This window comes from Rattus norvegicus, chromosome 20, assembly GCF_036323735.1.
Source record: "Rattus norvegicus strain BN/NHsdMcwi chromosome 20, GRCr8, whole genome shotgun sequence".
NCBI classification, from domain to species: Eukaryota; Metazoa; Chordata; class Mammalia; order Rodentia; family Muridae; genus Rattus; species Rattus norvegicus.
In genome coordinates this window covers 257,573-282,352 of record NC_086038.1, presented here as the reverse complement: position 1 = coordinate 282,352, position 24,780 = coordinate 257,573, and the positions used below count along the sequence as shown (strand labels likewise).

Sequence of the window (24,780 nt, the reverse complement as noted above, 5' to 3'; positions counted from 1 at the left end):
GGAGACAACAATATCAGGCTCATGTCAGCATGCACTTCTTGGCATCCTCAGTAGTATCTGAGTTTGGAGACTGCATATGGGATAGATCCCCATGTGGGGCAGTCTCTGGATGGCCTTTCCTTCAGTCTCTGCTCTATATTTTGCCTGAGTATTTCCTCCTGTGAGTATTTTGTTCCCCCTTCTAAAAAAAAAAAAAACTGAAGCAACCACACTTTGCTCTTCCTTCTTCTTGAACTTCATGTGGTTTGTAAATTGTAACTTCACCCATGACATCTCAAATGTGGAAGGCAACCCTGGTTTCTACAGTTATAACCAATGAACAATGAGGCTTTGCTATACCTATAACTGACTTTTGCAATAATTCTTTACTATAGGTTAATCAGATTGCAGAGAATGACACCGATCAATACAAGTCACCCAGAAGAGTTTATTCTACTTGGTTTTGCAGACCGTCCTTGGCTGGAACTTCCTCTCTTTATTATTCTTCTGGTAACATACCCCACAGCCATGATTGGAAACATTGCCATCATCCTGGTGTCCACAATTGACCCCTCTCTCCACAGCCCCATGTATTTCTTCCTCACCAACCTCTCCTTTCTGGACATGTGCTACACCACAAGCATTGTGCCTCAGATGCTAATTAACCTTGGGGGCTCCACAAAGACCATCAGCTACATGAGGTGTGCAATTCAGCTTTATTTCTACCACACAATGGGGGGTACAGAGTGTGTCCTCCTAGCTCTTATGTCCTTTGACCGATATATAGCCGTCTGCAAACCTCTACACTATACCCTCATAATGAAGCAGCGTAACTGTGTCCTGTTAGTGTCCATTGTGTGGCTGATTGGAATTTCCTATGCTGTCACAGAGGCCACTGTGACTCTGCAATTACCACTGTGTGGCCACAATAAACTGGATCACCTGGTGTGTGAGATTCCAGTTCTCATAAAAACTGCTTGTGGTGAAAAAGAAACGAATGAGCTTGCTCTGTCTGTGGTATGCATTTTTCTTTTAGCTGTTCCTCTGTGTTTAATTCTTGCCTCCTATGCTAGTATTGGGCATGCTGTCTTTAAAATCAAATCTTCAGAGGGAAGGAAAAAGGCCTTTGGGACATGTTCCTCTCATCTCATTGTAGTTCTCTTGTTCTATGGTCCAGCCATTAGCATGTATCTTCAGCCTCCCTCTTCTATTACAAAAGACCAACCCAAGTTCATGGCTCTCTTCTATGGAGTAGTAACTCCTACACTGAACCCCTTCATCTATACTCTGAGGAACAAGGATGTAAAGGGAGCATTAGGTAATCTATTCAGGAATATTTTTATGTCAAAGTGAATGCTTGTAGACATTATACAAAACAGTCAACAAACTAGAGGCTTTTCCTACATCTCATCCCCTGTTCAAAATTCATCTCTTTTTAAATGTCCTTATAAACTTGTGTTTCTTGTAATAATGTTAGGCAGTGGTTAATCTTGGATGGTATTAACAATTATGGATATTCTGCTTAGAAAAAATATTAAAGTGCTTCGAATTTGTACATTCAGAAATGCTTACTTTATTTAAAGTTCTAAAACACTGAGTTTATAATGCAATTACATTGTTCCAAGCCAATTGTCATGAAAACCAGATAGTAAACATTCATCAATGACTTTTTAATTTGTCACATTTGAAATAAATCTTTAAGTTTTTCCAAATCTTGTGGGGAGGCTGGCTATACACTGCTAAGCAGGAACTGCTTTTAATAAACTATTCTTGTAAATTAATGTGGCGATTTTTTTCTATCAGATATTTTTTATTTATATTTCAAATGTTATCCCTTTCCCGATTTCCCATCCATAAACCCCCTTCCCATCCTCTTCCCACTTCTTCTATGAGGGTGTTCCCCTCCAACCAACCTCTTCTGGCCTCCCCAACCTGACATTCCCCAACACTTGGGGGTCCAGCCTTGGCAGGCCCAATGGCTTCTCCTCCCATTGGTGCCCAAGAAGGCCATCCTCTGCTGCATATGCAGCTGGAGCCTTGGGTCTTCCCATATATATATTTTTTGGGTGGTGGTTTAGTCCCTGGGAGCTCTGGTTGTTTGGTGTGTTGTTCTTATGGGGTTGGAAGCACCTTCAGCTCCTTCATGATGACCTCTAGTTGAACCAGCACCATTTGTTGAAAATACTAGCGTTTTTGTACTGGATGGTTTTAGTTCTTTTGCCAAATATCAAGTGACCACAGGTGTGTGTGTGTGTGTGTGTGTGTGCATTTCTTGGTCTTCAATTTTATTCCATTGACTTACCTGTCCATCTCCGTATAAATACCATACAGTTTTTATCCCTATTGGTCTGTAATACAGCTTGAGGTCAGGGATGGTGATTCCCCAGAAGTTTGTTCATTGTTGAGGATCATTTAAGCTATCCTGGGTTTTTGTTATTCCACATGAATTTGTAAATTACTCTTTCTAACTCTCTGAAGAATTGAGTAGGAATTTTGATGGGGATTTCACTGAATCTGTAGGTTGCTTTTGGCAAAATGTCCATTTATACTATACAAATCCTGCCAATCCATGAGCATGGGAGATCTTTCCTTCTTCTGAGATCTTCCTCAATTTCTTTCTTCAGAGACTTGAAGTTCTTGTCATAGAGATCTTTCATTTGCTTGGTTAGAGTCACACATGAGAGGGTGAAAGGTGGTGGGCAGGGAGGGGGAACACCCTCATAGAGGAAGGTAGAGGGGGGATGGCATAGGAGGCTTATGGTCGGGAAACCAGGGAAGAGAATAACATTTGAAATATAAATAAAAAAATCCAATAAAAAAGTTTTTAAAAATCAAGTTAAAAAAAAAAAGCAATGCTAAAAGGAAAACTCATAGTTCTGAGTGCTACCATAAACAAATTGGAAAATTGGAGAGAGCATACACTAGCAGCTTAACAGTGTATCTGAAAGCTCTAGAACAAAAAGAAGTAAATACACCCAAGAGCTGTAGACAGCAGGAAATAATCAAACTCAGGTCTGAAATCAATCAGTTAAAGAAAAAGCAGGTTATTTTATCATTATTGCCTTTTAATTGTCATCAAATACTAAATATTTAGACATTTTCTTAGATTTCTAGATTATTTATAGTAAGTGCTGAATTCACTGCCTATTACTTTTATTATTCTCATGGTTTAATGACTCTTCATTCTTATACTGGAGATAACTAAAATCTTAATTTTTTATTTGATTTCCATAAATAAGATTACACAAGAAAAATTCTCACTGACGTTTCTCAGAATAACTGATAAGACAAGGTCATCTTTAATTGTATATATTTTTGGGTGCTCAGTGTGTTGGGAAATGGAATCAATGGGTTTCTTTGTCAAGTGCATCCCACTGCAGCAGAGATTGTCTTCTCTCGTCAGCACAGCAGGGAGAAGCTATGCCTGTCTGTGGAGAGCTCTTTCCCAGGGTACTTTCTATACCTAATCACTCTGGAGAAGAATAAATGAGTTCTGTGAAAACAACGCAGAGGACTCTAGGGAACAGCAAAGAAAGATAACTCTGACAACCGCTCCCGCCGAAGCCCCCTCCCCGCTCTTCCCATTGCGCCGCACGCGCGCGCAGGTGCGTGAGGCCGCGCCCGCCGGGAACCCTGCAGACGCGGGCCGCCATGGAACACATCCGTACCCCTAAGGGGAAGTCCCACACCCGCGGATCCCGGCCCGCAGCAGCTCTCTGCTCCCAGACCCGGTGAGAGAGAGACCCAACCGCCTGGTCAGGTGGGCACTCCTGAGGCTGCAGAGCGGAAGAGACCACCAACACTGCTCACCCCTGCCCACATCCCTGGCCCAAGAGGAAACTGTATAAGGCCTCTGGGCTCCCGTGGGGGAGGGCCCAGGAGCAGCAGGACCCCTGCCAGAGACACCGCCGGACCCTGAAGGAAACAGACCGGATAAACAGTTCTCTGCACCCAAATCCCATGGGAGGGAGAGCTAAACCTTCAGAGAGGCAGACAAGCCTGGGAAACCAGAAGAGACTGCTCTCTGCACACACATCTCGGATGCCAGAGGAAAAAGCCAAAGACCATCTGGAACCCTGGTGCACTGAAGCTCCCGGAAGGGGCGGCACAGGTCTTCCTGGTTGCTGCCGCTGCAGAGAGCCCCTGGACAGCACCCCACGAGCAAACCTGAGCCTCGGGACCACAGGTAAGACCAAATTTTCTGCTGCAAGAAAGCTGCCTGGTGAACTCAAGACACAGGCCCACAGGAACAGCTGAAGACCTGTAGAGAGGAAAAACTACACGCCCGAAAGCAGAACACTCTGTACCCATAACTGACTGAAAGAGAGGAAAACAGGTCTACAGCACTCCTGACACACAGGCTTATAGGACAGTCTAGCCACTGTCAGAAATAGCAGAACAAAGTAACACTAGAGATAATCTGATGGCGAGAGGCAAGCGCAGGAACCCAAGCAACAGAAACCAAGACTACATGCCATCATCGGAGCCCAATTCTCCCACCAAAACAAACATGGAATATCCAAACACACCAGAAAAGCAAGATCTAGTTTCAAAATCATATTTAATCATGATGCTGGAGGACTTCAGGAAAGACCTGAACACACTTAGGGAAGCACAGGAAAACATTAATAAACAAGTAAAAGCCTACAGAGAGGAATCGCAAAAATCCCTGAAAGAATTCCAGGAAAACACAATCAAACAGTTGAAGGAATTAAAAATGGAAATAGAAGCAATCAAGAAAGAACACATGGAAACAACCCTGGATATAGAAAACCAAAAGAAGAGACAAGGAGCTGTAGATACAAGCTTCACCAACAGAATACAAGAGATGGAAGAGAGAATCTCAGGAGCAGAAGATTCCATAGAAATCATTGACTCAACTGTCAAAGATAATGTAAAGCGGAAAAAGCTACTGGTCCAAAACATACAGGAAATCCAGGACTCAATGAGAAGATCAAACCTAAGGATAATAGGTATAGAAGAGAGTGAAGACTCCCAGCTCAAAGGACCAGTAAATATCTTCAACAAAATCATAGAAGAAAACTTCCCTAACCTAAAAAAAGAGATACCCATAGACATACAGGAAGCCTACAGAACTCCAAATAGATTGGACCAGAAAAGAAACACCTCCCGTCACATAATTGTCAAAACACCAAACGCACAAAATAAAGAAAGAATATTAAAAGCAGTAAGGGAAAAAGGTCAAGTAACATATAAAGGGAGACCTATCAGAATCACACCAGACTTCTCGCCAGAAACTATGAAGGCCAGAAGATCCTGGACTGATGTTATACAGACCCTAAGAGAACACAAATGCCAGCCCAGATTACTGTATCCAGCAAAACTCTCAATTAACATTGATGGAGAAACCAAGATATTCCATGACAAAACCAAATTTACACAATATCTTTCTACAAATCCAGCACTACAAAGGATAATAAATGGTAAAGCCCAACATAAGGAGGCAAGCTATACCCTAGAAGAAGCAAGAAACTAATCGTCTTGGCAACAAAACAAAGAGAATGAAAGCACACAAACATAACCTCACATCAAATATGAATATAACGGGAAGCAATAATCACTATTCCTTAATATCTCTCAATATCAATGGCCTCAACTCCCCAATAAAAAGACATAGATTAACAAACTGGATACGCAACGAGGACCCTGCATTCTGCTGCCTACAGGAAACACACCTCAGAGACAAAGACAGACACTACCTCAGAGTGAAAGGCTGGAAAATAACTTTCCAAGCAAATGGTCAGAAGAAGCAAGCTGGAGTAGCCATTCTAATATCAAATAAAATCAATTTCCAACTAAAAGTCATCAAAAAAGATAAGGAAGGACACTTCATATTCATCAAAGGAAAAATCAACCAAGATGAACTCTCAATCCTAAATATCTATGCCCCAAATACAAGGGCACCTACATACGTAAAAGAAACCTTACTAAAGCTCAAAACACACATTGCACCTCACACAATAATAGTGGGAGATTTCAACACCCCACTCTCATCAATGGACAGATCATGGAAACAGAAATTAAACAGTGATGTAGACAGACTAAGAGAAGTCATGAGCCAAATGGACTTAACGGATATTTATAGAACATTCTATCCTAAAGCAAAAGGATATACCTTCTTCTCAGCTCCTCATGGTACTTTCTCCAAAATTGACCATATAATTGGTCAAAAAACGGGCCTCAACAGGTACAGAAAGATAGAAATAATCCCATGCGTGCTATCGGACCACCACGGCCTAAAACTGGTCTTCAATAACAATAAGGGAAGAATGCCCACATATACGTGGAAATTGAACAATGCTCTCCTCAATGATAACCTGGTCAAGGAAGAAATAAAGAAAGAAATTAAAAACTTTTTAGAATTTAATGAAAATGAAGATACAACATACTCAAACTTATGGGACACAATGAAAGCTGTGCTAAGAGGAAAACTCATAGCGCTGAGTGCCTGCAGAAAGAAACAGGAAAGAGCATATGTCAGCAGCTTGACAGCACACCTAAAAGCTCTAGAACAAAAAGAAGCAAATACACCCAGGAGGAGTAGAAGGCAGGAAATAATCAAACTCAGAGCTGAAATCAACCAAGTAGAAACAAAAAGAACCATAGAAAGAATCAACAGAACCAAAAGTTGGTTCTTTGAGAAAATCAACAAGATAGATAAACCCTTAGCCAGACTAACGAGAGGACACAGAGAGTGTGTCCAAATTAACAAAATCAGAAATGAAAAGGGAGACATAACTACAGATTCGGAGGAAATTCAAAAAATCATCAGATCTTACTATAAAAACCTATATTCAACAAAATTTGAAAATCTTCAGGAAATGGACAATTTCCTAGACAGATACCAGGTATCGAGGTTAAATCAGGAACAGATAAACCAGTTAAACAACCCCATAACTCCTAAGGAAATAGAAGCAGTCATTAAAGGTCTCCCAACCAAAAAGAGCCCAGGTCCAGACGGGTTTAGTGCAGAATTCTATCAAACCTTCATAGAAGACCTCATACCAATATTATCCAAACTATTCCACAAAATTGAAACAGATGGAGCCCTACCGAATTCCTTCTACGAAGCCACAATTACTCTTATACCTAAACCACACAAAGACACAACAAAGAAAGAGAACTTCAGACCAATTTCCCTTATGAATATCGACGCAAAAATACTCAATAAAATTCTGGCAAACCGAATTCAAGAGCACATCAAAACAATCATCCACCATGATCAAGTAGGCTTCATCCCAGGTATGCAGGGATGGTTTAATATACGGAAAACCATCAACGTGATCCATTATATAAACAAACTGAAAGAACAGAACCACATGATCATTTCATTAGATGCTGAGAAAGCATTTGACAAAATTCAACACCCCTTCATGATAAAAGTCCTGGAAAGAATAGGAATTCAAGGCCCATACCTAAACATAGTAAAAGCCATATACAGCAAACCAGTTGCTAACATTAAACTAAATGGAGAGAAACTTGAAGCAATCCCACTAAAATCAGGGACTAGACAAGGCTGCCCACTCTCTCCCTACTTATTCAATATAGTTCTTGAAGTTCTAGCCAGAGCAATCAGACAACAAAAGGAGATCAAAGGGATACAGATCGGAAAAGAAGAGGTCAAAATATCACTATTTGCAGATGACATGATAGTATATTTAAGTGATCCCAAAAGTTCCACCAGAGAACTACTAAAGCTGATAAACAACTTCAGCAAAGTGGCTGGGTATAAAATTAACTCAAATAAATCAGTTGCCTTCCTCTATACAAAAGAGAAACAAGCCGAGAAAGAAATTAGGGAAACGACACCCTTCATAATAGACCCAAATAATATAAAGTACCTCGGTGTGACTTTAACCAAGCAAGTAAAAGATCTGTACAATAAGAACTTCAAGACACTGAGGAAAGAAATTGAAGAAGACCTCAGAAGATGGAAAGATCTCCCATGCTCATGGATTGGCAGGATTAATATGGTAAAAATGGCCATTTTACCAAAAGCAATCTACAGATTCAATGCAATCCCTATCAAAATACCAATCCAATTCTTCAAAGAGTTAGACAGAACAATTTGCAAATTCATCTGGAATAACAAAAAACCCAGGATAGCTAAAGCTATCCTCAACAATAAAAGCATTCAGGGGGAATCACTATCCCTGAACTCAAGCAGTATTACAGAGCAATAGTGATAAAAACTGCATGGTATTGGTACAGAGACAGACAGATAGACCAATGGAATAGAATTGAAGACCCAGAAATGAACCCACACACCTATGGTCACTTGATTTTTGACAAAGGAGCCAAAACCATCCAATGGAAAAAAGATAGCATTTTCAGCAAATGGTGCTGGTTCAACTGGAGGGCAACATGTAGAAGAATGCAGATCGATCCATCCTTATCACCCTGTACAAAGCTTAAGTCCAAGTGGATCAAGGACCTCCACATCAAACCAGACACACTCAAACTAATAGAAGAAAAACTAGGGAAGCATCTGGAACACATGGGCACTGGAAAAAATTTCCTGAACAAAACACCAATGGCTTATGCTCTAAGATCAAGAATCGACAAATGGGATCTCATAAAACTGCAAAGCTTCTGTAGGGCAAAGGACACGGTGGTTAGGACAAAACGGCAACCAACAGATTGGGAAAAGATCTTTACCAATCCTACAACAGATAGAGGCCTTATTTCCAAAATATACAAAGAACTCAAGAAGTTAGACCGCAGGGAAACAAATAACCCTATTAAAAAATGGGGTTCAGAGCTAAACAAAGAATTCACAGCTGAGGAATGCCGAATGGCTGAGAAACACCTAAAGAAATGTTCAACATCTTTAGTCATAAGGGAAATGCAAATCAAAACAACCCTGAGATTTCACCTCACACCAGTGCGATTGGCTAAGATCAAAAACTCAGGTGACAGCAGATGCTGGCGAGGATGTGGAGAAAGAGGAACACTCCTCCATTGTTGGTGGGATTGCAGACTGGTAAAACCATTCTGGAAATCAGTCTGGAGGTTCCTCAGAAAATTGGACATTGAACTGCCTGAGGATCCAGCTATACCTCTCTTGGGCATATACCCAAAAGATGCCTCAACATATAAAAGAGACACGTGCTCCACTATGTTCATTGCAGCCTTATTTATAATAGCCAGAAAATGGAAAGAACCCAGATGCCCTTCAACAGAGGAATGGATACAGAAAATGTGGTACATCTACACAATGGAATATTACTCAGCTATCAAAAACAACGAGTTTATGAAATTCGTAGGCAAATGGTTGGAACTGGAAAATATCATCCTGAGTGAGCTAACCCAATCACAGAAAGACATACATGGTATGCACTCATTGATAAGTGGCTATTAGCCCAAATGCTTGAATTACCCTAGATCCCTAGAACAAACGAAACTCAAGACGGATGATCAAAATGTGAATGCTTCACTCCTTCTTTAAATGAGGAAAAAGAATACCCTTGGCAGGGAAGGGAGAGGCAAAGATTAAAACAGAGACTGAAGGAACACCCATTCAGAGCCTGCCCCACATGTGGCCCATACATATACAGCCACCCAATTAGACAAGATGGATGAAGCAAAGAAGTGCAGACCGACAGGAGCCGGATGTAGATCGCTCCTGAGAGACACAGCCAGAATACAGCAAATATAGAGGCGAATGCCAGCAGCAAACCACTGAACTGAGAATAGGTCCCCTATTGAAGGAATCAGAGAAAGAACTGGAAGAGCTTGAAGGGTCTCGAGACCCCAAAAGTACAACAATGCCAAGCAACCAGAGCTCCAGGGACTAAGCCACTACCTAAAGACTATACATGGACTGACCCTGGACTCTGACCCCATAGGTAGCAATGAATATCCTAGTAAGAGCACCAGTGGAAGGGGAAGCCCTGGGTCCTGCTAAGACTGAACCCCCAGTGAACTAGTCTATGGGGGGAGGGCGGCAATGGGGGGAGGGTTGGGAGGGGAACACCCAAAAGGAAGGGGAGGGGGGAGGGGGATGTTTGCCCGGAAACCGGGAAAGGGAATAACACTCGAAATGTATATAAGAAATACTCAAGTTAATAAAAAAAAAAAATTTCCTCCCTCAGATCTTGGATCCTCTAGCATAAACATGCATGCTCTCACATTTTGTTTTGTTTTCCATTTGAAGTGTTGTCTGTGTCTCATGCACACATCCCCATGTGGGATGTAGACAGTGACTTTATCTCAACTATTTATGTATCCCCCATATCCAAGACACTGGTTCAAGGGAGAAGAACCCACAGATTGTTGAATAAATGGAGACTACAGTTTAATGTGACTGTGTGTCTAAGCTTCAAGACCTTCCAAAAAAAAAAAGAAAGATAACTCAAAAGTCTTCTTGGTATTTTCTATCATTGCCTTCCTAACTTGAGCTTTTCCTCCACTTGGTTCCTTTGTACGAACAAAACCCTGAGAGTTCTGAAGAAAATCTTAAACTCTCACCTTCACACTAGAATCTCTCTGTATTCTGAAAAGAAAAAAGTTCAAATATCTTACTTTATAATCACTCTTTAATCAAATAAGGGGGTTTATCAAAATAAGGTAAGTGAAAAGACAACTGTATTGACCGACATACATTCTTAGGATGGTTACAAAGTGTGGGCTGCAGAATCTAATTAGATCACAGGAAAAACGGCTTCATTTTAAAAGGCCGTTCGTAAGATCTGGCTGTATCCATTTCAGTGGCTTTGGGAACAACTAGACTTTAGTTTTTAACTCATTTCTTTCTCAGTCTATCACTAAACCAAACTTAGAAGCACTATATTCCCCACATGTTGATCACCCGAGTGAAGTATTATTGTTTAGTTATTTGATCTTATACAGATCAAATGTTTAAAATATGACTAATCTTGCTCAAATGTTTCATCCAATGCTTTAGTGTATGATAAAAATACTCTTTAATGAAGGGTGTTTTCAAAATGAATACTGTTCTTACAACCTGCAAACCCAAAAGGGTTATAAATATTAATACAACAATGTGTGTTTTCAACCTGAATGTGACTATAACATACTGATATGAAAATGCAAAAGCATGTGGACAGCGGGCCAATAGGAACTCAGCCTGAAACTCAACCGTAATTTTAAACACTCCTGGAGGAGTACGACTCTGTGAGTTGAAATTGTAATAAATAATTAAATAAGAAAATCAAATCTCTCTCCTTCTTCCCATTCCCACCTGCCTCCAATCCACCCACGAAATCTATTTTCCCCTTTCCAGGGAGACACATGCATCCCCCTTAGACCTTTCTGTATCCGTGCATTGCAAGCTTGACTATTCTTTACTTAACAGCTAATATCAAGTTATAAGTGAGTATATATCATGCTTGTCTTCCTGCATCCGGGTTGCCTTGCCTGAGATAATTTTTTCTAGCTCCATCCATTTTTTGTTGGACTTGTAATAGTGAGAGTGTGGAACCCTTAAGTGTTTTGCATGCTTGTGGGGCCCTTTTCCTCCTACTGGGTTGCATTGTCTGGCCTTGATATAAGGGTCTGTGTCTAGTCTCATTCCGTCTTGTTATGCTGTGGTAATTGATGTCACTTGGAGACTTGTTCTTTTCTGAAGGAAAATATAGGAGCAATAGATTTAGGGGAGAGGGGAGGCGTGGATGGGAACTGGGAGGAGGGGAGGAAGTGAGGGCATGGTCAGTAAATACTTTATGACAGAAGAATAAAAAATATTAAAAGTCGTTGAATTCAATAAGTGTACTGTGATAGATAATAAAAATAACTAAAAATATTTTTTTGAAAAACCTGAAGACAGAATAAGAAGGTAAGGCCCATTTGTCTCAAGAGATGTGGGAAGGGGAAGGTACAGTACAAACCGATATGAGAGTTAGATAAAATTAATTATGAAAGAATTTTAAAGAGTAAGACTAAAATTACTCTTTTAAAAAACAAAGCTAATGGATTACTCATGTTTGAAAACTGATGGTAGGGGCTGAAGAGGTGGCTCAGTTATTAAGACCACTAACTGTTCTTCTGGAGGTCCAAGACACCACATGGTGGCTCCCAACCATCTGCAATGGGATCCGATGCCCTCTCCTGGTGTGTCTGAAGACAGCTACAGTGTACTCACATAAATAAATAAATATTTTTTTAAAAAAAAGAAAATTGATTGTAGTAATGCTATGTAAACTGTATTCAGTAAGCTCCATAGTTATGTTTCTGGAAATAACTATTTTATATTCAGAGTAATAGACCCAATGCTCTTATTCATATTTCTTCTACAACATAGAGCTTCTCCTGAAGTAAGAATTTAGTCTAATACATCATCAGAAATTAGTACTGCTTATCCCTAGATTAGCCATAGCTATTAGAAAACTAACACTTAGAAGAATCTTAAAATACAGAAATAAGAGTCTCTTACTGGGAACAGGTGCTAAAGGATTTTCAGACTGGGAACAGCTTGCTAGAGTGCTTATCACAGAGGACTCATTAAGAAGTTGTCCAGGCGACTGGTAAGATGGCCTGGCAGTCAAGAACAAACAGTGCCTTCTAGAGGAACTGAATTCTATTCCCTGCATTCACATAGAGATTCGCAATCAATTCCAGTTCCAGGGATTCTTTGCCTTCTTCTGGCCTCTGTGGGCACCAGACCCATGTGTGGTGCACAGGCATACATGCAGGCAGAACAGCCATACCTATGTTTCATTTTGAAAATTTACGTTAAAAATAGAAGTTATGGGAATTATTCCCTTAATATAGGATTTTTCCTTTTTTACAATGTATGCATCTGACCTAGCATAATGTGTAGTCATATTCATTTTTCAGAGATGACTTTTTTATGAAACATTAGTGAATAAAATGTGTAAAAAGTAATTTTTAGTTTTCAAACATTGTTTTATTCTGTTCCATGATTTTGTTGTATCAGTATTTACGTTAGCTGTGTGAAGTAAGAGAATACATCTAGGAAATTATAAAATAACTGGGATTTCAATGTTACTCTATCTAAATTAAGACATCTGCCGACAAAAGATTATTGGTGATGAAAAACATGTTCACAAAATATGAATAGCAAAAAATCAATATGTTCCTGATAGTACAGCAAATTTTTATTAAATAAAGCATTGAGCTCAATAATAAGCTGTATGCTTATGATAAGAAACATCTTATAAATAAGTTGACTATAAGTTATCATGAATTATTGAATGCAAAACATGCACTAAATAGTTATTCAAATATCTAAATACCAAAACAAAAGAAAAAGGAACACCATTGTAAATGAGGCTTCACTCGTTTGGCTTATGAATATGGGGCTGTTTATAATTGTACAACATGAAGTAAAAATATGGTTAACCTACATTTCTCAATCTCAAGTATAAAGTGGAGGTGTCTTTAGATCTCAAATGTGCTCATTACTCATACAAACAATTTAATGATTCACTCAGGAGATAGAACTGGGCAGACCAGCATTCCAGACGGAGAGTTCAGAGCTCAGAACGCTTTCTACCCGTTTCTCTGACTGATTCCTGGAAATGTTTCTATGATGTCTCAGTGATGCCTTCAGCACTGCTGCTAAAATTACTCACGTTCATGCCACACGTACTGTCAGATAATTAGAAAGCCCCTTTAAAGTTCAGTATCACAAAGAGAAGTTAAATGACCACTTGTCAGATTATTTCCTTTGTGTGCCTCCAGGAGTGTTTATGTACATAAATGGATATGCATACATGTTTCTGTGCTGTCCGTGTGTTGTGCATATAAAACCCAGAGACTATGTAAAATGTATCTATATTTGATTTCTACCTTATGTTTGGAGACTGTGCCTCCTACTAAACCTGGACCTCATCAATTCAGCTACAAGAACAGGTCAGCAAGCTCCAAAATAGGACCAGATTTTCTTAGCTAGACCTGGGATTATAGAAATGTTTTTTATTTGAGTACTGAAGAAAATACCCAGGTCCCCTTGCTTGGCACAAAACTCTATATGGACTAAGTTATCAACTAAGCATCACCAATAACATTCCAAATGCTGAATGCTAGTGCTGGTTTCTATAGTCAAAACCGATGAATCTTTTCTATTCCTACAATACTAACTTTCTTGATACTTCTTTACTATAGGAGAGTCAGATTGCAGAGAATGACACTGATCAATACAAGTCACCCAGAAGAGTTTATTCTACTTGGTTTTGCAGACCGTCCTTGGCTGGAACTCCCTCTCTTTATTATTCTTCTGGTAACATACCCCACAGCCATGATTGGAAACATTGCCATCATTCTGGTGTTCATTTTAGACCCCTGTCTCCACAGCCCCATGTATTTCTTCCTCACCAACCTCTCCTTTCTGGAAACTTGCTATACCACAAGCCTTGTGCCTCAGATGCTAACTAACCTTGGGGGCTCCACAAACACCATCAGCTACATGAGGTGTGCAATTCAGCTTTATTTCTACCACACAATGGGGGGGTACAGAGTGTGTCCTCCTGGCTCTTATGTCCTTTGACCGATATGTAGCCATCTGCAGACCTCTACACTATACCCTCATAATGAATCAGCGTAAATGCCTCCTGTTAGTGCCCATTGTGTGGCTGATTGGAATTTCCTTTGCTGTCACAGAGGCCACTGTGACTCTGCAGTTGCCTCTATGTGGCCACAATAAAATGGATCACCTGGTGTGTGAGATTCCAGTTCTCATAAAAATTGCTTGTGGTGAAAAAGAAATGAATGAGCTTGCTCTGTCTGTGGTATGCGTTTTTCTTTCAGCTGTTCCTCTGTGTCTAATTCTTGCTTCCTATGCTAGTATTGGACATGCTGTCTTTAAAATCAAATCTTCAGAGGGAAGGAAAAAGGCCTTTGGGACATGTTCCTCTCATCTCATTGTAGTTCTCTTGTTATATGGTCCAGGCATAAGCATGTATCTTCAGCCTCCCTCTTCTATTACAAAAGACCAACCCAAGTTCATGGCTCTCTTCTATGGAGTAGTAACTCCTACACTGAACCCCTTCATTTATACTCTGAGGAATAAGGATGTAAAGGGGGCATTAGGTAACCTATTCAGCAACATTATTATGTCAAAGTGAAAATTTACAGACATTATACAAAGTAGTTAACAAACTAGAAGCTTTTCCTATAACTCATTCTCTATTAAAAACAAAAACAAAACTTCACCTTTCTTTTTTTAAAAAATTATGTTCTTACAAATCCTGTCTTGTTACTTGAGTAACTATGCTAGGCAATGGTTAATTTTGGTCAACCAAGATGCATGCTTTGCCTAGAGAAATGGTTGAAATACTTGTATTTGTTTTAGTACATTTACACATAGATTCTGTATTACATGATAAAGCAATCATGTAATTTATAATCCACTTATATTATTTTAAGCTAACTGGCAAGAAAGTCACATAGTAAACATTCATCACTGGCTTTTTAACTTGTCATTTGTGAAGTAAATCTTTACTGTCTTTAAGTTTTCCTAATTGTTTGTGGGAAGGCTAGCAATACAGCAACAGCTTTTAATAAACTATTTTATAAGACATAGACTTTATTTATGTGGATGCTCATAAAATGCACTGACAATATTGTATAGATGTCTTTTCCTATTGGTGCATTTGAATTGGAGTGTGAGGAATAGGTACAATTCAAAGGATTTATACATGATAAGATAAACTCCCAAATATGTCAACAAGACTTTTTAGATCGTGTGGTAGGTGAGAAATGATTTGTCTGTTTTTGCAATCTTAATATAGAAACTACAGATGCTTGGTTTAGAAATTTAACAAATGCACTACCTAAACTTGCCAACTGTGTTAGTGAAATAATCACTGATTTTTGTTTCATATCCACCATTGTTGAGGCTTTAGGGGCTATCCTCTCATAAAAACTAAGGCTTTCTATCCTTTTGTTGATCAGTAGATACTATCATCAACAAAGTGAGGTTGTATTCTAGTCATGATTTTCTTAGGCATTTATTTTAAATATCTGAATCAGTTAAAGAGCAAAAAAAAAAAAAGTAACATATGACAGCTAGGAGCCATTTCTGGACATATACTTGTAGCAGGATGGAATGTGTTTTAAGACCCCTAAAGAATTAGTAATTTGTAATTTGGATTAAAATAGAAGTTGTTTATTTTTTCTACAATAGCAGTTTTTAATGGGTATGCAATTTCATGCATGGATATTCAAAATCTACACAACTAACAGTTTAAAGAGCTAAAATAGTTCTAGGACTGAGAGTTTAATTTTTATCATGAAATCAGTTACACTTCACTGTAACAAATTGGTGGGTTATATAATTATGTGGTATTAGGTTAATTTAAAAATAATTAAACAAAGTATACAATAAAGAGCTAAACACTAGCAAAAATGCAAGAAGTGTCAGATTCCTTGGACCTGCTGTAACACACTTTTTCACCATAAAGAGTTGGGTGCTGGGAATTGAACTTGGGTCCTCTGGAAGAGAAACCAGTGCTTTTAACTGCTAAGCTATCTCTTTAAACCTCATTTCTTGTGACTTTTTGATTAGGTTGTCACACAGCTGTGGTCAAAGGAATGATCAGAAGAATTAGTGAGGGTAGAACTCAGGGTTGGGCACCTAACAGCAAATGAGGGTATTTTATTAAAATGTTACAAAATTTCAATTCATTGAAACAGTAAGCAATAAGACAAATTGTACAGAATGATTACTAAAATTAGTACTTAGAAATCATCTAAGAGAGTAGATCCTGAATGTCCTTACTGAAAGAAATATGTGAAAAAAGATAAACTGTCTGTCTTGAATAAACTATTTTATGCTTTACACATATATTAATACAATCATCCAAAATTCATATAATTGTGTTGAGTATACTTTATCATAAGTGTGGACATTTTTCCATTTGTTTTATTGGATATTTTTTTATTTACATATCAAATGTTATTCCCTTTCCCAGTTTCCTGTCCATAAGCCCCCTATCCCCTTCCACACCCCATAAAGGTGTTTTCCCCATAGATCCCCCCCAACGACCCCCTGACATTCCCCTGCACTGGGGGTCTGGTGGGCCCTACCTTGGGGTGTTTCCCTTCCCCCTTGCTGAGCCTTTTGGCCTGCTATAGCAAGAAGTTGTTTACACCTTGGCAGCTGCTCTTAGCCCCTGATTTGTGGCCTGGACTTTCCATGGCACCCTTCCTCCCCACCGAGCATTCCAGCTTGTTGTTGTTAAGAAGTTGTTTTTGCCCTGATTGGGCCCGGGACTTTCCACCACACAGACCTTTCCTGTTTTTCTGAGTGGGGATTTTCACCTGCCTTGTTGTTTTTCCACAGCTATTGCCTCCGGTATATAAGGAGATCTCAGTAAAGCCTTGGTGGCATTCTCTAAAAATGGGTGACCTGTTTACATATTTTCTTTCAATCCCGCAGACCTACGCCTGATATTCTCACACTGGAGGCACAGGCGTCGTCAGGGGTCCAACCTTGGGAGGACCAAGGGCTTCCCCTTCCACTGGTGCCCCCAAAATGCTATTCCCTGCTACATATGCAGTTGGAGCCCTGGGTCAGTCCATGTATACTCTTTGGATAGTAGTTTAGTCCCTAGAAGCTCTGGTTGGTTGGCATTGTTGTTCTTATGGGGTTGCAAACCCCTTCAACTCTTTCAATTCTTCCCCTAATCCCCCAAAGAGGGTGCTATTCTCAGTTCAGTGGTTTGCTGCTGGCATTGACCTCTGTATTGGCATGCTCTGGATATGTCTCTCAGGAGAGATCCACATCCGGTTGCTTTCAGCATGCATTTCTTAGCTTCACCAATCTTACCTAGTTTTGGTGGAGATATATATCACATGTGGGGCAGGGTCTGAATGGCAATTCCTTCAGTCTCTGCTCCAAACTCTGCCTCAATATTCCCTCCTATGGATATTTCTGTTCCCCCTTTTAAGAAGGAGTCCTTTGAATTTTGCTCATCCTTCTTCTTGAGCTTCATGAGGTCCATGGATTGCATCTTGGGTAATTCCAGTTTTGGGGCTAATATCCACTTATCAGTGAGTGCATACCATGTGTGTTTTCTGTGATTGGGTTACCTCACTCAGAATGATATTTTCTAGTTCATGCCATTTGCCTATGAATTTCATGAAGTCGTTGTATTTGATAGCTGAGTAGTACTCCATTGTGTAGATGTACCACATTTTCTGTATCCATTCTTCTGTTGAATACCATCTGGGTTCTTTCCAGCCTCTGGCTATCATAAATAAGACTACTATGAGCATAGTGGAGCATGTGTATTTGTCGTATGTTGGAGCATCTTTGGGGTATATGCCCAGGAGTGGTATAGCTGGGTCCTCAGGTAGTGCAATGTCCAATTTTCTGAGGAACCTCCAGAGTGATATCCAGAGTGGTTGTACCAGTCTGCAAACCCACCAACAATAGAGGAGTGTTCCTCTTTCTCCACATCCTTGTCAACATCTGCTGTCACCAGAGTTTTTGATCTTAGTCATTCTGACTGGTGTGAGGTGGAATCTCAGGGTTGCTTTGATTTGCACTTTCCTGATGACTAAGGATATTGAACATTTCTTTAGGTACTTCTCAGCCATTCAATATTCAACAGATGAGAATTCTTTGTTTAGCTCTTTACCCCATTTTTAATAGCGTTATTTGGCTCTCTGGAGTCTAATTTCTTGAGTTCTTTGAATATTTTGACTATTAGTCCTCTATCAGTAGTAAAACTGGTAAGATTTTTTTCCCAATCCATTGGTTGATGTTTTGTCCTAAGGACAGTGTCCTTTGCCTTACAGAAGCTTTGCACTTTTATGAAGTCCCATTTGTCGATTCTTGATCTTAGAGCATAAGCCATTGGTGTTTTGTTCAGGAAATTTTCCCCATGCCCATATGTTCAAGACTCTTCCCCACTTTTTCTTCTATTAGTTTGAATGTATCTGGTTTGATGTGGAGGTCCTTGTTCTACTTGGACTTAAGCTTTGTACAGGGTGATAAGAATGGATCGATTTACATTCTTCTGCATGCTGATCTCCAGTTGAACCAGCACCATTTGTTGAAAATGCTTTTTTTTTCCTTTGGGTGGTTATAGTTCCTTTGTCAAAGATCAAGTGACCATAGGTTTATGGGTTCATTTCTGAGTCTTTAATTCTATTCTACTGATCTATCTGACTCTCTCTGTACCAATACCATACAGTTTTTATCGTATTGCTCTGAAATACTGATTGAGATCAGGGATGGTGATTCCCCCAGACTCATGGATTGGCAGAATTAATATAATAAAAATTGCCATTTTATCAAAAGCAATCTACAATCTACATATTCAATGCAATCCCCATCAAAATTCCAACTCAATTCTTCATGGAGTTAGAACAATTTCAAATTCATTTGGAATAACAAAAAACCCAAAATAGGTAAAACTATTCTGAACAATAAAAGTTCTGGGGGAATCACCATTTCTGACCTCAAGCAGTATAACATAGCAATAGTGATAAAAAAAAAAAACTATATAGCTCAATATAGCTATCGAAATGGTTGGAGCTAGGAAATATCCAGAGTGAGGTAACCCAATCACAAAAAACACACATGGCATGCACTCACTAATAAGTGGATATTAGCCTAAAAGCTCGAATTACCCAAGATGCAATTCATGGACCACATGAAGCTGAGAAGAAGGACGACTAAAGTACACTCCTCAAAAAAGTGAAAAAAAAAATATCTATGGGAGTGGATATGGAGGCAAAGTGTAGACCAGAGACTGAAGGATCGGCCATTCAGAGCCTGCCTCTCATGTGGCCCTTATGTATTCAGCCACCAAAACTAGTAAGATTGATAGAGCTAAGAATTGTATGCTGACAGGAACCGGATGTAGATCTCTCCTGAGAGACACAGCCAGAACACATCAAATACAGAGGTGAATGCTAGCGGCAAACCACTGAGCAGAGAAGAAAAAACCTGTTGGAGGAATTAGAGAAAGGATTGAAAGAGCTGAAGGGCTTGCAATCCCATAAGAACAACAATACCAACCAACCAGAGCTCACAGGGACTAAACTGCTACCCAAAGTCTACACATAGACAGACCAATGGCTCCAACTGCATATGTAGCAGAGGATGATGGTCTTGTTGGGCACCAATGGAAGGAGAAGCCCTTGGTCCTGCCAAGGTTGGACCCCCAGTGTAAGGGAATGTGGGGGTGCATTAAGTGGATGTGGATGGAGAGGGGAACATCCTTATAGAAGAAGCGGTGGGAGAGGGGATAGGGAGCTTTTGGACAGGAAATTGGTAAAGGGAATAACGTTTGAAATGTAAATAAAGAAATATTCAATAAAAAAGAGAAAAAAGAAAGGGGAGAATTGATATATAAAACACTGATTTTAATTAAAATATAATGCCAATAACAGGTAACATGTGGTGAACTGATTTTTACACACACGAAGCTTTACACACCAATAGATTGAAAAAAGAACTCAGTTTAAATGAAGCAATGACAATTCTGTTTTTAATAAAATATTGGATGTCTTTTCCTACCCTGAAACAAGATTATCTTTCACATTTCAATGAGGAAAAATAATTCAAATAACTAGGGACAAGCCTTCTTCTTCTGTAAACACATCATAGAGTAGATTGTCCCAGTTGTTCATCTATAGCATTTGTGTCACAGTGAATGTGCTGTCATGGGGAAGTTATTTCTGGGAAAAGGACTAAACAATACAATTCCTTATAGAGCATTAATTGACTCTTTGGGATTTATACTCCTATTAGCCCAGTCAAAGAAACCAAGTCAGATTTGTCATTATTTCCATAAACCTCATTTGATCATAGAAAAGGACCATCCCTTAATGCACTGATGGTCCTTATTTTCTCTTTTGGCTACGAACAATTCCTTTATGAGTCGCGGCAGTATTAAATGATTACCACAGAACCTCTGCTCTCTGAGCATGATGTAGCAAGTCAGGAAGAGAGTCAACTGCTCATGCTGGTGCCTTCAGAGAGACTAAGTCCAGCCAGACAGTCAGCCTTACGGGTGAAGGATGGCGGAATGACAGTGCATAGAATATGGTAAGGCAAGGGACGGGAGAGGATGAACCAGCGCTGCTTGAACACTAACTAGTTAATGTTTGAGATGAGAGTCCTAGGCTCATGATGGCCAGTGATGAGGGTGGAGAATGACCTTCTTCTAGATTCTGGCTTCCAACAAGAAAAGGGAATTTATCCTCAGGTGATAAAAACAATTTTTGATAAAACCTCTATTTCCCTCACTTCTAGTAATAAGAAAATAAAACCATAAGTTCCTACATTTTCTTTTTTGTGTCTAATAAGTTTTGTTCCTTATCACATAGCTTCTATGAAAGATCTCTTGGTGAAAATGCCAAAGACGGCTCATGCGATATAGAGACCTCACAGCTGCCACTTGGTTAGTTAGTTTATGAAGTTGCAGAGGTGGCTGCCTATAAGAAAGACCACACCTTCCTAAAAGCAAGTAACTGCAGTTTCTCATGGTGGGTAATGCTCTCTTCAAGAGAATTTCACAGAGACCTCTTAGAAAATCCTGAGTGACCTTCAAGTGGCCGTGAGCTCTCCCTAAAGGGATTTACTTGGCTTATTACATTACTGGTATTATTTGATTACTACTTTTAAGAAAATTCCACTCACGGTGTGTCTGAGTTATTGTCCTGAATGGTTACTGCGTTATAGAAAGTGACTGTTTACATTACAGATACTCTTAAGAATTACAATAATAAACCATGTTTTATTATCAAGTCCAAATTTAATGTTCCCAATGTTTCTGTGGTCCCTAGGCAGCATTTGAGCACACTTTCTACAATTTATCAGTTTTGCCATTTAAATATTATTCAGGAATTGATGTGTTCATGGGTCTCTTTGTTTATATTTCTATTTAAGTTCTGTTTCTTGGTTATAAGTAGTCTTTAGTGCAAATAAACAGATCAATAAATAAGCTTATTTCTGTACCACATCTAACTGGATTAGCATATTTCACTTTACATAAATAATTAGAAATTACTGCTCAATGAGATATGTTTCCTCCGCAGGTATTATTGCCTGGACAGTTCCAAGAAAATAATTCTTACATTTCCAATCTTCATATAAATACAAATTTGAAGACATTTACCTTGTTAGCAGTAAGTTACCTTCCAAATCCAATTTAGACATTTATTCCATTATCATTTACTCAGCTGTTACCCTAAAATGAATGAGAAGTCCACACTTACTATGTTAATTTTCTGTAAAAGTATAAACATCCATATAAAACATAAAATTATTTTAAACTTCCTATTGATAGCATTTTATTGAAGAATTCTCTAAACTTGCAGAATTCTCTCAAAGCACTGAAAAAATCATTTACTTTTAGCTGTACAGTACCTTAGCACAGACTTTTTAATAAAAGGCTGTGATATCTCTATTGTCATTCTATCATCTACCATGTGTCCATCTATCCACTCAACATCTATCAGTCTTTTGTCTTTTATCACCTTTTATTTTCCAAACTATCATCTATATATCATTTATAATGCACCATCATCATATCATCCATAATCATCTCTTTCTTATGATTTTATTGTTGGAATCTTCTAGGCAGAAATATCAGTTCAATGACATGATGTCCTGTTCAAAATATTCCAAAACCAGCTATATAGTATTTGTCAAAAATCTGGTGAGATTCTCTTGATTCACATGATTATGAAAGAATCCACCAGATCTGTATCGTTCAATTTCCTAATTTTCAATTTGTAATTAATAAGTGATTTGTGATAGGATGATATAGACTGTATAATTACATTGTCCCTTAGAAAACTTACTAACTAGATTTGCATCGTCTTCTGTTAGTAGTGCCATTTATCAATAATTTTGCTTCTAGTAATTAGGAACTGTTTGCTTTCATCACTTATTGACTTTTCATATCACTATGTTATTAATCATTTTAATAATTAATAATATAAAATTTATATATTAAGCATATACTTCACATGTATGAAAAATCAGTGATATGAATATGAGCTCTATTCATGAGTATATAAATAGCTACATATACATATACATAAATATATACAAGCTTTCTAATAATTTGTTTTTTTAAATCATTCACTGCAACTATCTCTCCATGTTTTCTAGAACTGAGGATAAAACAAAAGAGAAGATGAGCAATGGTGGAAAATTTCAATGCAAGTTGGGAAGGGTACTTTATTTTTCTGGGATTTTCTAAATGGCCTCATCTGGAAGTTGTTTTGTTTGTGGTGATATTGATTTTCTACATGATGACACTGACAGGCAATCTCTTCATCATCGTCTTGTCACACCTAGATTCCCACCTGTACACCCCTATGTACTTCTTCCTCTCAAACCTCTCTGCTCTGGATCTCTGCTACACCACTAGCTCTGTCCCTCAGCTGCTGTTCAACCTCTGGGGTCCAGAGAAGACGATATCTTACGCTGGTTGCATGCTCCAACTCTATTTTGTTCTTGCTCTGGGTACCACAGAGTGTGTTCTGTTGGTGGTGATGTCCTATGACCGCTATGCAGCTGTGTGCAAACCCTTGCATTACTCTGTCCTTATGAATCCTCGTTTCTGCCAACTCCTGGCTGCAGCGTCCTGGGTATGTGGCTTTACCACCTCAGCACTTCATTCTTCCTTTACCTTCTGGGTACCCCTGTGTGGCCATCGCCAAGTGGACCACTTCTTCTGTGAAGTGCCAGCACTGTTGCAGTTGTCCTGTGTGGATATCCATGCAAATGAGCTGACCCTCATGGTTATGAGTGCTATTTTTGTTGTCGTACCACTTATTCTCATTCTGAGCTCCTATGGTGCCATTGCATGGACTGTCCTGAAAATGCAATCAACCGCTCGACTTCAGAAAGTTTTTGGGACCTGTGGAGCCCATCTTACTGTTGTTTCTCTCTTTTTCATTCCAATCATGTGTATTTATCTTCAGCCCTCAACAAAAAGCTCTCAAGATCATGCCAAGTTCATTGCCCTCTTCTATACTGTTGTAACACCTAGCCTCAACCCTCTCATTTATACTCTAAGAAACAAAGATGTGAGAGGGGCAATAAGGAGGCTGCGTAGGTATGAGAGGGAGAGATGAGAGAAGCCTCCCACTGTGCCATCTTTGATAAGGTCTGAACCATCATTAAAAATACTTTACTCTTTTACAGTCTTTCTTGGACACTGAATCATAAAACATAAAAGAGAGACTAAATTATTTGAGGAGAAATACCTTTTTCTCAAAATATGCAAAGCTTAGCCAGTACTCTTATAACTTTCTACTTTGAACAGTAAAGATAGAAATCTGTTCTAAATGTTTCTTTTGCTCATCTGTCTATTTTACTCAGGAACTTATTCCTTTCCCTACATACTTTACTTCTGAATCTTTTTTTTTCTCTTTTTTCTTTTTTTCGGAACTGGGGACCGAACCCAGGGCCTTGCGCTTGCTAGGCAAGCACTCTACCACTGAGCTAAATCCCCAACCCCTTTACTTCTGAATCTTAGTCAGTGTTTGATTTCTTTTAGATGATGGGATTCTTAGTACTTTAGATGGATGTGATATTCCCATTGATCTACTACATCTTATGGATGAAATTGCAATCTAAGATAAAAGAGAAAATACATGTATAAAAGTTGATTTGTCATGTTGCATGTGCTAATAAATTAAAGTCAATTCTAAAATAATCCCAGAAGATTTGGCAATAAATTTTGAATAGAAATGTCTACTGCTAAGTTGAGTGGCAGATGTTAATAAATAAAATAAAGCAAAAAGAATCACTAAACATCCTTTAGTGAGCATAGTGGCATGGAAAATTAGATTAAATGAATTAATCAGGGTAACTTACATTTC

At 38.9% G+C, this 24,780-nt stretch overlaps 2 protein-coding genes and 1 pseudogene across 2 annotated transcripts; all 3 read left to right on the top strand.

Moving 5' to 3' along the window:
- Positions 1-393: 393 nt before the first annotated feature.
- Or2n1g (olfactory receptor family 2 subfamily N member 1G) lies at positions 394-1,332 on the top strand. The gene has a single exon (NM_001000268.1). The coding sequence runs from the start codon at positions 394-396 to the stop codon at positions 1,330-1,332; it is 939 nt and encodes a 312-aa protein (NP_001000268.1).
- Or2n1f-ps1 (olfactory receptor family 2 subfamily N member 1F, pseudogene 1) lies at positions 14,108-15,047 on the top strand (annotated as a pseudogene).
- On the top strand, positions 23,092-24,030 carry Or2j3 (olfactory receptor family 2 subfamily J member 3). Its single transcript, NM_001000266.1, has one exon. It carries the CDS (start codon positions 23,092-23,094, stop codon positions 24,028-24,030), a length of 939 nt encoding a protein of 312 aa, NP_001000266.1.
- Positions 24,031-24,780: the final 750 nt, after the last annotated feature.

Excerpts from the sequence above, each read along its gene's own strand:
- Or2n1g (NM_001000268.1), top strand. The coding sequence starts at position 394 with ATGACACCGATCAATACAAGTCACCCAGAAGAGTTTATTCTACTTGGT.
- Or2j3 (NM_001000266.1), top strand. The coding sequence starts at position 23,092 with ATGGTGGAAAATTTCAATGCAAGTTGGGAAGGGTACTTTATTTTTCTG.